Source organism: Peromyscus maniculatus, chromosome 2 (genome assembly GCF_049852395.1).
Source record: "Peromyscus maniculatus bairdii isolate BWxNUB_F1_BW_parent chromosome 2, HU_Pman_BW_mat_3.1, whole genome shotgun sequence".
Classification (NCBI taxonomy): Eukaryota; Metazoa; Chordata; class Mammalia; order Rodentia; family Cricetidae; genus Peromyscus; species Peromyscus maniculatus.
Genome location: NC_134853.1, coordinates 166,466,469 through 166,479,239, shown reverse-complemented (window position 1 = coordinate 166,479,239; position 12,771 = coordinate 166,466,469). Strand labels below are relative to the sequence as shown.

At 49.4% G+C, this 12,771-nt stretch overlaps 1 protein-coding gene across 2 annotated transcripts in view; it reads left to right on the top strand.

Annotated features, from left to right (window-relative positions):
- Positions 1-12,771, top strand: part of Nmnat1 (nicotinamide nucleotide adenylyltransferase 1) — a 24,666-nt gene extending 11,895 nt beyond the window's left edge. Inside the window, exons 2-6 of one of the 2 annotated variants that reach the window (XR_013048824.1) lie at positions 5,613-5,777; positions 7,044-7,227; positions 10,144-10,286; positions 10,664-12,277; positions 12,572-12,771. Coding sequence is in view for 1 of the 2 variants with exons in the window: in XM_006975217.4 (XP_006975279.1) it covers positions 5,663-5,777; positions 7,044-7,227; positions 10,144-10,286; positions 10,664-11,076 (855 nt within the window). In the remaining variant the exon portion in view is untranslated. Of the gene's footprint in view, positions 1-5,612; positions 5,778-7,043; positions 7,228-10,143; positions 10,287-10,663 lie in introns of both variants that reach the window. The other variant, XM_006975217.4, reaches the window with a different exon arrangement.

The window sequence follows — 12,771 nt, the reverse complement described above, 5'->3', positions numbered from 1 at the left end:
AGGCAAAAGTGAATTGCCATGCACTCCACTCTCCAGTGAAATGTACCTGTTAATACCTAAGCAAAGAATTATTAGCTGCCATTATTCAGCTCCTTAGGAAATCTGTAGGACCTTGATCCCTTTACTGTAATTAAGTTAATGTTATGAAACAACACACAAATAGTAAGTATTAACTCAAAGTAAGCATAAATAGAAAAAGAAAAAAGTTCATATTTGAAACTGGATAAATATCTTGAATGTCTTATTCACATTATCTTATTTAATAGTCACAAAATTCTATAAGGTAAGGACTATGTACTCCCCTTTGCCATTTTCTCTTTCTTTTTTTACAATAAGGCCTCACTACATGTCTTTATGGCCAGAAACTCCCTACATAGACCAGGCTGGCCTTGAACTCATTCCTGCTTCTGCCTTCTGAGTGCTGGGGTTAAAGAAAGCACCACCACACAAGCACATGAATGCACACACTTTTTTTTAAAGACTAAGTCTTACTACGTTCCCCAGGTTCTTCTTGAACTCCTGTGCTAAAGCAATCCTCCTGCTTCAGCTTGCTAAGCACTGGGACTAGAGGTACATGTTACCAAGACTTGGGTCCCCATTTTAAAAATGCAGAAACCAGGGTTCAGGAAATTTGACAAGGACAAACAGCAGCAGTAAGCGAAACAATTAGCATCCTCGCCTACACCTCTGATAGCGTTGCCTACAGTTGGTGGAGCCACACTGAGTGTGACCAGTCAATGGAGGCTTACCACAGCCTGCAGACCAGATGGGAATCACTGCTAGCTGCTGCAAACATTAATTGCTAAATAATAGTCCATCTCCTCCCCAACTAGCTGTTCTCACTTTGTTTCTTTTATTAGTAGGGTTTAGGGCCAGATGTCTTTAGGATATTCATAGAAAACAATTATTGCACCTTCAAATGAAGGTGCTCTAAGGAATAGATACCTTCAAAATCTACACTATTTAAAACACCTGTAGCAGCATCAGAGCAAGATATAGGCTCATGCTTAAAGTTACTAGTTTGAAAGAAATGGCATCCATTTAGAGGGCGGTTGTGAGAGGTAGTCTGATAGGTCATTTAACAGTGCACCAACATGGCTTTAGACAAGGGGAGCCCAGGAGAGTCACAGCGCTCTTTGAGACAGCTGTAGTTGTAGTTAATGCTTCCAAGACGTTAGATTAATGTTCCCATCACGGTGTCTTTAAAACTCAAAAGATGGGTGATTTAGAAGTAAATTTTTAGTTAAACTTGAAGAACTGCCCCAGGAAGCAGTGAACCTTCTGACACAGTGTGCTGGGGAGGAACACTTACAGCCTGAGCCGGTGTGACCTCGGCAGTGTGCTGGGGAGGGACACTTACAGCCTGAGCCGGTGTGACCTCGGCAGCCAGCAGTGCAGGTGGTAGGCTGTGTGGACCACACAAAAGTGAATCATGGCGACACTGGTCCGGTGGCGATCCGAACAGTTCTGCCTGAGATTCCACACCCATCGGTCACCTTCATGTTGGGACAGGCCACGAGGCAGGAGCTCACGGTAACTTAACCCTTCTGTGCCTTGGGGGGTCAGGAGTCTAGCTGAGATGGCTGAATTGGTAAAGCCAGGATGGCTATCTGAGACAGGTCCTCAGTGTGACAGAGGACGAAGAGTGCCTCCTGTGTGCTGAGAGATCAACTTCCACCGGCCTTCTCCGTCACCAAGGGGAAGGAAACCTGAGCTCATCCCGCAGCACAGGGTGGGGCTGGGAGCATTTTGTTCCATCTCTGTCTCTAGACCCCAGGCAGCTCCCTGACTCCACAGCATGCTCAGCTTTTCCTTCCTTCCGCTCCGCTCTTCCTTGGGGTTCCTTAGTGTCTAGAACCTGACTTGTATATGCCCAGGGCTGGCAGATATCCCAGTTCCCTAGGCCACAGATCTATGGAGATGTTGCCTGTTTTTGAGACAGGGTCTCCTATAGCCCAGGCTGGCCTTGAACTTCTGGCCCTTCTGTTTCTCCCAGCTCTCCAACAGGTGCATCGTATAGGAAGTGGATAGAGGTAACACTAGAAGGGATAGAGTTAGGAAACCCTGGTTTTGTGATGAAGAGTGTGAAGTGGGGCATTGAAATCCTTCCTGTTCAGCTCCTTCTCTCTCTCTCTCTCTCTCTCTCTCTCTCTCTCTCTCTCTCTCTCTCTCTCTCTCGGAGGGGAAGAATACTAGTGAGGAATGAACCTAGGGCATCCGGTACCTGCATGTGAGGCAGGCACTCAACACTGAGCCATAGCACCAGCCTCAACTCATTTAACAGTATACTAAACATTGCTGGGCGGTGGTGGTGCACGCCTTTAATCCCAGCACTTGGGAGGCAGAGCCAGGCGGATCTCTGTGAGTTCGAGGCCAGCCTGGTCTACCAAGTGAGTTCCAGGAAAGGCGCAAAGCTACACAGAGAAACCCTGTCTCAAAAAAAAACTAAACATAATGGCTGTTCCTAATTTTCTGTCCACATTTAGGAGTCTCCCGTTGTTTGGTTTTATTGGTTGGTCAGAATGTGTGTGTGTGTGTGTGTGTGTGTGTGTGTGTGTGTGTGTGTGTGTGTGTGTGTGTGTGAAGGTGCACATGTATGTATGTATGCATGTGGAAGCCAGGGTAAGTATGTGGTGGTGTGCCCGAGTCACAAGACCCCCACAGAGCCAATATCTGATGCAGAACACAAAGGGGTTTATTGATAACAAGCAAGCCTGGGCTTGGTCTGCATCCAACATCCAACACAGCGGTGGAGGAGGACGGCCCTGAGCACTCACTTGAAGGGGTTTATATAGGAAAGGCTTACACGCGGCTTGGGATTGGACAAGGGGGCTAGGGGTGAGGTAGTTCTTTGAAGTTACTGGCTGAACTATAAGCATGAGGCTACTGATGGCTAACGGGATTCAGGGTATCTACAGGGACATAATTTTTTACTCCCTATGTCCTGCTTTTGTTGAACCCAGGATATACACATTCAGATTTATTGTTCCAGTCCTACTCTCCTATGAGGTCAACTCTGGTCAGTTAAGCCCATTACTCCCCATATCTTGTTTTGCCAAGCCCAGAATACATAGATTTATTGTTTCAGCCTTACTTCCCATAAGTTCAACTTATGATCAATTCTAAAACTGCTGGCCAGCAAATACCTTTGGGGGGAGGGCGAGTGTCTCTCAAGATGGCCACTGATTTTTTCCTTTCAGTGTCATCCTTAATAGCTGTCCACCTTAGCTTTTGAAATAGGGTCTCACACAGAACTTAGAGCCTGTTGATTGAACTAGACTGGCTGGCTCTGCTTTGAACCTGGAACTTTTGGATTTGGAGAGACTGGCTAGCCAGAGATGCCTTGACACCCTCCAGTCTGTGCCTGGCTTTTTTATGTGGTTCTGGGTCCTCATGTTTGCGGGATGGAAAAGCACTTAAGACTTTACTGACGGAACCATCTCCCAGGCCCTGGTGGTTTTTGTTTGTTTTGTGCTATTGTTTTTATTCTTGTTTTTTGAGGAGGGGAGATTGGGAAGATTTTTTGAGATGACATCTTGGTCTTTCGTCCAGGTCTTCTCAGATCCTTGCCTCACCCTCCTCCCACCTCCCCATGCCCCCACTCTCCCACCCCGCCCCAGGCAGCTGGAACTCCAGGGGACTGTTTGGTTTGGGGGCCTCAGACATGCTTCCCTCCATTCCCACTGACGCCGTCATTGCTGCTTCTCGTGTTTTTTTCACGAACTATATAAATTACCTTGTTTGTCTGTCTGTTTGCTCCTTTGCTATGGGGGAATTGAATACCTCATATACGTTAGGCAAGTGTTCTGTCACTTGGCTAGATCCCCAGCCCTGTAAATTACTTTAATAAAATTCTATCACAAAATCTGAGTGACATCCATCAGTACATATTCACTTCTGCTTGTGACTCAGGACCACCTGTGGGTTTGCTGATCGTGAGCTTCTGGTGTCACCTGGGCTTGCTGTGGGAATCGGCATCTTGGCTGTGGCCTGGCTGTGGCCTGGCTGTGGTTTGGCTGTGGGAATCAGCATCTTGGCTGTGGCTTGGCTGTGGCCTGGCTGTGGCCTGGCTGTGGTTTGGCTATGGGAATCAGCATCTTGGCTGTGGCTTGGCTGTGGCCTGGCTGTGGTTTGGCTGTGGCCTGGCTGTGGTTTGGCTATGGCCTGGCTATGGCCTGGCTGTGGCCTGGCTGTGGTTTGGCTGTGGCCTGGCTATGGCCTGGCTGTGGCCTGGCTATGGCCTGGCTGTGGCCTGGCTGTGGTTTGGCTGTGGCCTGGCTGTGGCCTGGCTGTGGTTTGGCTGTGGCCTGGCTGTGGCCTGGCTGTGGCCTGGCTGTGGTTTGGCTATGGGAATCAGCATCTTGGCTGTGGCTTGGCTGTGGCATGGCTGTGGCATGGCTGTGGCATGGCTGTGGTTTGGCTGGCCTCTATGGCTGCAGCCACCTATTGAGAGGTCAGCTGTCTTAGCAGCAGCAGGGTGGTGGGTGCAGCTGTCATGGCCGAGCAGTCTGGCAGGGGCTTGTTTTCATGGTAGAGGCCGCAGCAGAAGACAGGGACGTCTGCTATAAGTTGAGGTGTTGTCTGAGTGTTTCCTCAGAAGTCCATGTGCTGGAAGCTTGGTGTCCAGTGTGGCCCGGCTGAGGTGGCTCCTTCAGGAGAAGTGCCTGTGGAAAGCAAGGGGGTCAAGAGGGTAAATTGGGTCTATAGAGCGAGATCCAGGACAGGCACCAAAACTACACAGAGAAACCCTGTCTTTGAAGAAAAAAAAGAGAGAGAGAGAGAGGGTAAATTGGTTCTCAGAAGAACAGGTTTTTTGTTTTGTTTTGTTGGTTGATTGGTCTTTTTTGAGACAGGGTTTCTCTGTGTAGCTGTGGCTGTCCTGGAACTTGCTCTGTAGACCAGGCTGGCCTTGAACTCAGAGATCCACCTGCCTCTGCCTCCTGAGTGCTGAGATTAAAGGTGTGCGCCTTGTTTCCAAGTTAGGCCACCCCGTAGGCTTGGCCCTTTCTGAACGGCACTGGTTTGCCTCCTCTTCCTCCACCATGCCGTGACACAGCCAGGATGCTGGGCTGTGTCCTTAGGCCTGTGCAACCTCTTTTCTCTAAAATGTATCCAGCTTTAGCCAGTCATGGTGGCACGCCTGTAATCCCAGTGCCTGGGATGTGAAGGCAAGAGGATCAGGAGTTCAAAGGTATCTTTGGCTTCATAGCCAGTTTTAGGCCAGCTTGGCCTGTGAGACTTCGTTGCCATCTCCTCCTGTGTCCCTCTCCACATTCTGGAGTTAGAGACATGTATCCTCTAGCACATTATTATATGTTACCATAAACAGCAGAAAACTATGATCTAATAGCCTCTAAGTGCTAGGCTCAGGACTAACATGCTGTCTTTTCTGCCATATTCTTTTGGGCAAATCGAATCATAAGGAATAGAGAGTTCTATCCCACTCTTCTCGGTAGGAACTACACACTTATCCAAACAAAGGGCAGAAAGTGAAGCCGCTTTTGCAGTTCATCTCAATCAGTAAAGCCAAGATTGTGCCCACCATTTGCAGGGAGAACCCGGGCGGATGTCAAGAGATCTATAAATGAGCTTGCTTCCTTTTTCCTTTGTAGACAATGATGTAAGAGGTTTCCACTTAGATCAACAACTCCAACTTCTCACCATGGACTCATCCGAGAAGACAGAAGTGGTCCTCCTGGCCTGCGGTTCCTTTAATCCAATTACCAACATGCACCTCAGACTCTTTGAGCTGGCCAGGGACTACATGAATGCAACAGGTAAGGATCGATAACCTAGGTAGCTTAAGACTAGAGGCAAAGCTGGGTGGTGGCACACGCCTTTAACAGCGGCACTCAGGAGGCAGAGGCAGGCGGATCTCTGTGAGTTTGAGGCCAGCCTGATCCTCAGAGCGAGTTCTAGGACAGCCAAGGCTACACAAAGAAACCCTGTCTCGAACACCAAACAAAAACAACTCGAGACACTTGACTGTTTCGGTGTGAGTGCCTGATCCTGGACACAGCATGTTGCTCTGTTTCCTGGCATAGAGATTTAGCCAAAAAAAGTGAATGGGGACAGCAAGGTAGCTCAGCAGGAGAAGTGCTTGTGCAAAGAATGCAGCAAGGAGGTGTGCATGTGGCTGGGTGTGATGGTGCATGTCTTTAATCCCAGCTGAAGGAGGTGTGCATGTGGCCGGGTGTGATGGTGCATGTCTTTAATCCCAGCTGTCAGCACTCGGAAGTCTGAGGCAGGTGGGTCTTTGTGAGTTCCAGACCAGCTTGGTCTAGTTCCCGGACAGCCATGACTACACAGTGAGACCTTGTGTCAGGGGGAAAAGAGGAGGGGGAGGGGAAGGAGGAGGGGGGGGGGCAGGTGTGACTAACATAAGAAAGGGCGGGGCTGAGCAGACACTGCCCGGAACATGCTTGCTTGTGCTGTCAGTGCCGAGGTGAGGAGAGACGGATCCCTGCATCTGCTCCAGGGAACAGTGCAGGTTGATTCGGGCTTTTCATAAGGGAACTCAGCAGTTCTGATTGGAGTTCTGACCAACAAGAACTTTAAGTGTAAGCCATGTTGGCACACTCACCCAGAGTGAGTGTGTAAGGGGTGTGTAGGGCTTTAGTTGGAGAAAATGAAAGTTGTGAAGGTTGTGTAACAGCGTGCATGTGCTCAACAGTACAGAATTGTACACTTAAAGTACTTTAAACGATAACTTAAAATCTGTTATTACAGTTTCTTTTCTAATTTAAAAAACTACTTACTTACGTGTGCGGGTTTTATGTGTGACATGGTATACATGAGGGGTCAGGGGAGAAAAAAGTCTGTTCTTCCCTTTCACCATGGGTGTCCTGGGAATTGAACTCAGATTATCAGTCTTACCAGTTTCAATTAGCTACTAAATTTGACTCTTTGTTGAGAGAGAGAGAGAGAGAGAGAGAGAGAGAAGAGAGAGATGGAAATTATAACTATAAAATAGTATCGGTCATATTTCCTGTCCATAAAGTTTGGTTTGTTATTCCTAATATCAAGCCAACTCTTTAATCCAGGAAAATACAGAGTTATCAAAGGCATAATTTCACCCGTTGGCGATGCGTACAAGAAGAAAGGCCTCATCCCTGCCCACCACCGGATTATCATGGCAGAGCTTGCCACCAAGCATTCACAGTGGGTGGAAGTGGACACGTGGGAAAGTCTTCAGAAGGAGTGGGTGGAGACTGTGAAGGTACTCAGGTAACTGTAGTGCGGTCCATGTCACTGGTTCTAGGGAAGGGGGCGGGGTTGTTCCCGTTGCCATGTTTTCTGTTCTCCTGCCTCTGATTGACAGGTCTGAGGTTGTCCCCAAGGGTCTTAGTGACTGCTCTGTTGCTCTGAAGAGACACCGAGACAAGGCAATGCTTATAAGAGGAAGCATTTTACTGGGGGCTGGCTTATGGTTTCAGAGGCTTGGTCCATTATCATCCTGGCAGGGAGCATGGAGGCAGACAGCGTGCTAGAGCAGCAGCTGAGAGCTACGTTCTCATCAGCAGGCTGAGAGAGACCCAGGCCTTGGTATGGGCTTTTGAAACCTAAAACCCACTCCCATGACATACTTCCACCAACAAGGCCACACCTGCTGACCGTTCTGATCCTTTCAGAGTGCCAGTCCCTGGTGACGAAGCACTTAGATACATGAGCCTGTGGGGACCATTCTTACTCAGCCCACACACCAAGGCTGCACTTTCCTACAAAAGGCTACCACAGGGCGCGGAGCCTAACTAAGCCTCTGCATCTTTTTTTTTGTTTTTTGGTTTTTCTGTGTAGCTTTGCGCCTTTCCTGGAACTCACTCTTCAGCCTGGCCTCGAACTCACAGAGATCCGCCTGCCTCTGCCTCCCAAGTGTTGGGATTAAAGGTGTGTGCCATCACCGCCCAGCAGGCCTTTGCCTCTTTAAGCATGGGGTGACACATTTGTTCTTCAGAGATATCTCTGTCAGAGAATAAAGGAAAACTAGAGTTCCTCAAGGAGATTGTGGTGATCCGTCTTCTTAGGTGTGGAAGAGGGAAGGAAGGAAATGGCTTAAAGGGGAGGTTAGAGCATAGGCCTACCGTAAAAGATAATGATTACTTAAAAAGGCCGGGGCCACAGCCTGAGGCCATGAAGTCAAGACTCCTGCAGCATCTCTGGGTCAGGGTTCATAAGCAGGCTGAGATGTGACCTGACAGTTCTCAACTTAGGGTCTGGCTCTTCCGTGCTCTTTGTCACTTACACTGTGTTAAATTAAACCAGAAGATGTGAAAATTCCTGCCAGCCCACCCCCAAACTTATAAATGTCTGAACTTTTCTTTGTTCTTAGGATTTGCTCAGGGAAGAGTGCTGACAGTTCTGAAGAGGTTCCTCTGCCCCCACATCCCTCTCTCTTTTCTTTTCATTTCTTTTTCTTTTTTTTTTTCTTTTTTCTTTTTTTTTTTTGTTTTGGTTTTTCAACACAGGATTTCTCTGTATTAACAGCTCTGGCTGTCCTGGATCTCGCTCTATAGACCAGGCTGACCTCAAACTCACTGCCTCTGCCTCCTGAGCTCTGGGATTAAAGGTGTGCGCCACCACCACCTGGCTTTGTCATATTTAATGAGGAGGAGTGTCAGGCAGTGCTTGCCCAGGGTCCAGCCAACCGGGCGTGCTGCCTGGAGGCTCTCCAGACCTCTGTGCCCAGACCTATGAAGGCAGTCCAGGGAAGGAGGCAGTGTCTAACTGTCTCTTCATAATATTGAGAGTGGATTAAGGGGCTTTCTGAAGACCCTGTCTAATGCCTGTTCTTAGGATTCTCAGTCCTCCAGACTGGCTGGATAAGGAAGGGGTCAGAGCAGGACATGGAAGCCACTCTGGGCACTGTGAGTGCAGTATGCTGGGATTCTGAGATCCACGTGTTAAAGAGACTGGAGACAGCGCAGTGGCCCTTGAACAGTCAGAGGAGTACCTGATCTGCCCCCACTGCGCTCTGTGGCTGCTGACGTCACAGACAGAGGGCACCAGGCCCTGAGCTGTGGGTTATGGAGGGTGCTGCAGTGTGGCAGTGGCATCTTTCTCCCAGGACTCTCCCCAATGGCCTCACCTACAGAATCTCAGCCACACTGGAAGTTTCCATGAGGTCTCTGTCTAATGTTAGGGTTGGACGGGGCATTGAGCAGAAGGTGGCAGCTGTCTGGACTCCCTTTTTAGGATTAACAGGAGAGCAGTCTCCCTGCCGATGGTCAGAACTCTCCCCTGGAGGCCATGCTCCTGTTTCATCCCCACTCGCCCCTCTCCGGCTCCATGGCAACTTATCACACCTCCCGCACATTCATTTTGGCACTTGAGCAGGACAGGGGTTAGGGGGACCCCTGCTGGGTTTGGGGTGCGGTCCCTATGGTCCCTATGCTGGGGTAGCTTCGCAGTGACTGAGGACTGAACCCCTGCTGCCGCCGGCCCAGCTCCTGCAGTGCGGCGGCTGCTGCTGCTGCCTTTGAAGGCCTCGGCGGCCTGCCCTCCCAGTCCCTGTCCTTGCCGTGTGCTTCTTCATTGCAAGATCAGGCCCTGGTCTGTTGCGGTCAAGGCTGTAGGCTCTGGACCAGACTGCTGGGTTCAAATCCCGGTTCTGTTGAACATAAGCTAAAAGACTGGGCAGTTTTATCAGCTCCTCTCTCAGGGGGGCTGACAGCGCCTGACAGAGCCGACAGTGTCTTCTCTCCGTCAGTTGATGAATGTCAGGAGCCCTGCTCCAGGTGGACCTGCAACTCTGACCTCTCTGTTTTCCTCTCCATTGCTAGGCCAATACTTCTCCTAACGTGAGAACTTGAGAAGATTGGGTCAGAGTTGTGGAAAGGAACAAATGATTACTATTAACTCTCACTGTTGCAGTGCACACAACATTCACAAGAATACTTCAGAGAGCACTCTGACATCACATTCTTTTTTTCTTAATTTTATCTTTTTATTTAATGTACATTTGTGTTTTGTGTACATGTATGACTGTGTGAGAGTGTTGGATCCCCTGGAACTGGACAGTTGTGAGCTGCCATGTGGGTGCTGAGAATTGAACCTGGGTCCTCTGGAAGAACAGCCAATGCTCTTAACCACTGAGCCATCTCTCCAGCCCCCTAAGGAACATTCTTTTGTGTTGTCACTTTGTAGACACCATCAGGAGAAGCTGGCAGCTGGCAGCTGTGATCACCCACAAAGCTCTCCTGTGCTGGACAGGCCTGGGCGGAAGAGGAAGTGGGCTGAACAAAAGCAGGATTCTAGTCCAAAGAAGCTCCAAGAGCCCAAACCAACAGGTTCGTGGTGTTTGACCAGGACCCCAAAGGTTGCTCAGACTCCACAGCAGGTTTATTTCTTATTCCATACCTGCTGGGTTTCTGATTGTAGGATGGAGAGATTGGTTCTGAGGTAAAAGAGCAGATCTACTTATCTTGCATTCATGCACATGCACAACCACTTTAATATGGGTGATTATTAAGAAAAGGAGCCCAGCAGGGCGGTGGTGGTGCACACCTTTAACCCTAGCACTTAGGAGGTAGATCTCTGAGTTTGAGGCAAACCTGGTCTACAGAGCGAGTTCCAGGACAATTAGGACTGTTACAGAGAGAAACCCTGTCTTGGGAAAAGAAAAAAGAAAACAAAGTCTGAAGCTCTGTTTGGTTCTTCCTTCAAGGTGTGCCCAGGGTGAAACTGCTGTGTGGGGCAGATTTACTGGAGTCCTTCAGTGTCCCCAACTTGTGGAAGATAGAGGACATCACGCAAATTGTGGCCAACTACGGGCTCATATGTATCACTCGGACTGGCAGTGATGCTCAGAAATTCATCTACGAGTCCGATGTGCTGTGGAGACATCAGAGCAACATCCACCTGGTGAATGAATGGATCACCAATGACATCTCATCCACTAAGATCCGGAGAGCTCTCAGAAGGGGCCAGAGCATCCGATACTTGGTACCGGACCTTGTCCAAGAGTACATTGAAAAGCATGATTTGTACAGCTCTGAGAGTGAAGACAGGAATGTTGGGGTCATCCTGGCTCCTCTGCAGAGGAACATCGCTGAGGCGAAGCACAATTCCACAGCATGATGCTATGCATGACATCAGATGCCTTTGTGGAAATTCAAAGTGACCCAGTGTTAGTAGCTCAGGGAAGGAATCGCCATACTGTTCATAAACTGAAGTTTAAAGGTTTGATTAAAAACCAACAGGAAATTAAGATCAGTTGCTAAGATGAATGTTTTAAATAAGGCCATTAAAAAAAAAGAGTAAATCCATTCAAAGGCTCCCATTTAGAGGCTGGAGAGGTTAAGACACCCAGTGCTCTTCCAGGGGACCCAGATTCAGTTCCCAGCACCCACATGGCAGTTCACAGCTGTCTGTAACTTCAGTTTCAGGGGATCTGATGCCCTCTCTGGCCTCTGAGTGCTCCAGGCACATGCATGCTGCACAGACATACACGCAGGAAAACACCCATGCACAGAAAGAAGGAAGAACAGTCCTACTTTAGTCAGGTCAGTGATGCACACCTGTAACCCCCGCTGCTCCAGGAGCTGAGGCAGGAGAATTGCTTTGACCCCAGGAGTTTGAGGGGACAGTGGACAACAAAGACCCTTCCTAGCTTTAGTGGTGAAGAGAACTAAAGTGTTGTTTAGGCTTGCTGCCAGCCATCTTTATCCAGGATAGACGAAGGAATTCTTTAAACCACGACCTTGGCTGGGGATGTAGCTCAGTTGGTAGAGCACTTGCCCAACAAGCCTGAGGCCCCGGGTTAAATTACCACGTAACTGGGCACGGCAGTACACTCCTATCCTCCAGGTACTTGGAGGACAGAAGCAGAAGGATCAAAAGTTCAGCATCATTCTTGACAACCAGCAAGTGTGAGACCATGAAGAGATGCTGGAGACCTGTCCCTAACTAAACGAAATGAGTGCTCCTGTAAAATGCACCAGTACCCAGTGGTCCTCCAGCTTTGCAAAATGAAAGTTGTGGGTACACCTGGAAGAAGTCAGAACATACAACAGTTCTCACTGCTCCACGTCAGAATGGCTGACCAAAGGGATGGTGCAATGGCTCAGCGGACACAGGCACCTGCTGCCAAGTCTTGCACCCAGTTAAGCCCCAGGACCCACGGAGTAGCTAGGGAGAACCCATTCCCAGGACGTCACTGACCTCCACATGAGATAAATACAGAGAATAGCCGGTTAAGCTTTGCCCAGGTGTGGCTGCCCGATGCCCACCTTTGGAGACGGGGTGGGCCAGGCTCTGCCCTGAGTGGTTTCTCAGCAGAGCTTTGCCCAGGTGTGGCTGCCCGATGCTCACCTTTGGAGACGGGGTGGGCCAGGCTCAGGTGTGGCTGCCCGATGCCCACCTTTGGAGACGGGGTGGGCCAGGCTCTGCCCTGAGTGGTTTCTCAGCAGAGCTTTGCCCAGGTGTGGCTGCCCGATGCCCACCTTTGGAGACGGGGTGGGCCAGGCTCTGCCCTGAGTGGTTTCTCAGCAAAGCTTTGCCCAGGTGTGGCTGCCCGATGCCCACCTTTGGAGTCGGGGTGGGCCAGGCTCTGCCCTGAGTGGTTTCTCAGCAGAGCTTTGTTGCTGCCCCATCATCATCTTTGTAACTTTGGGGACAACTTCAAAGATAATGTCACAGTGCCTCTGAGAAACCACAAAGAGCAGGGCAGTAGTGGCACACACCTTTAGTCCCAGCACTAGGGAGGCTATAGAGAAATCCTGTCTCAAAAAACAAATAAATAAAGGTGAAGAACGTTCATACTTTTACTATTCA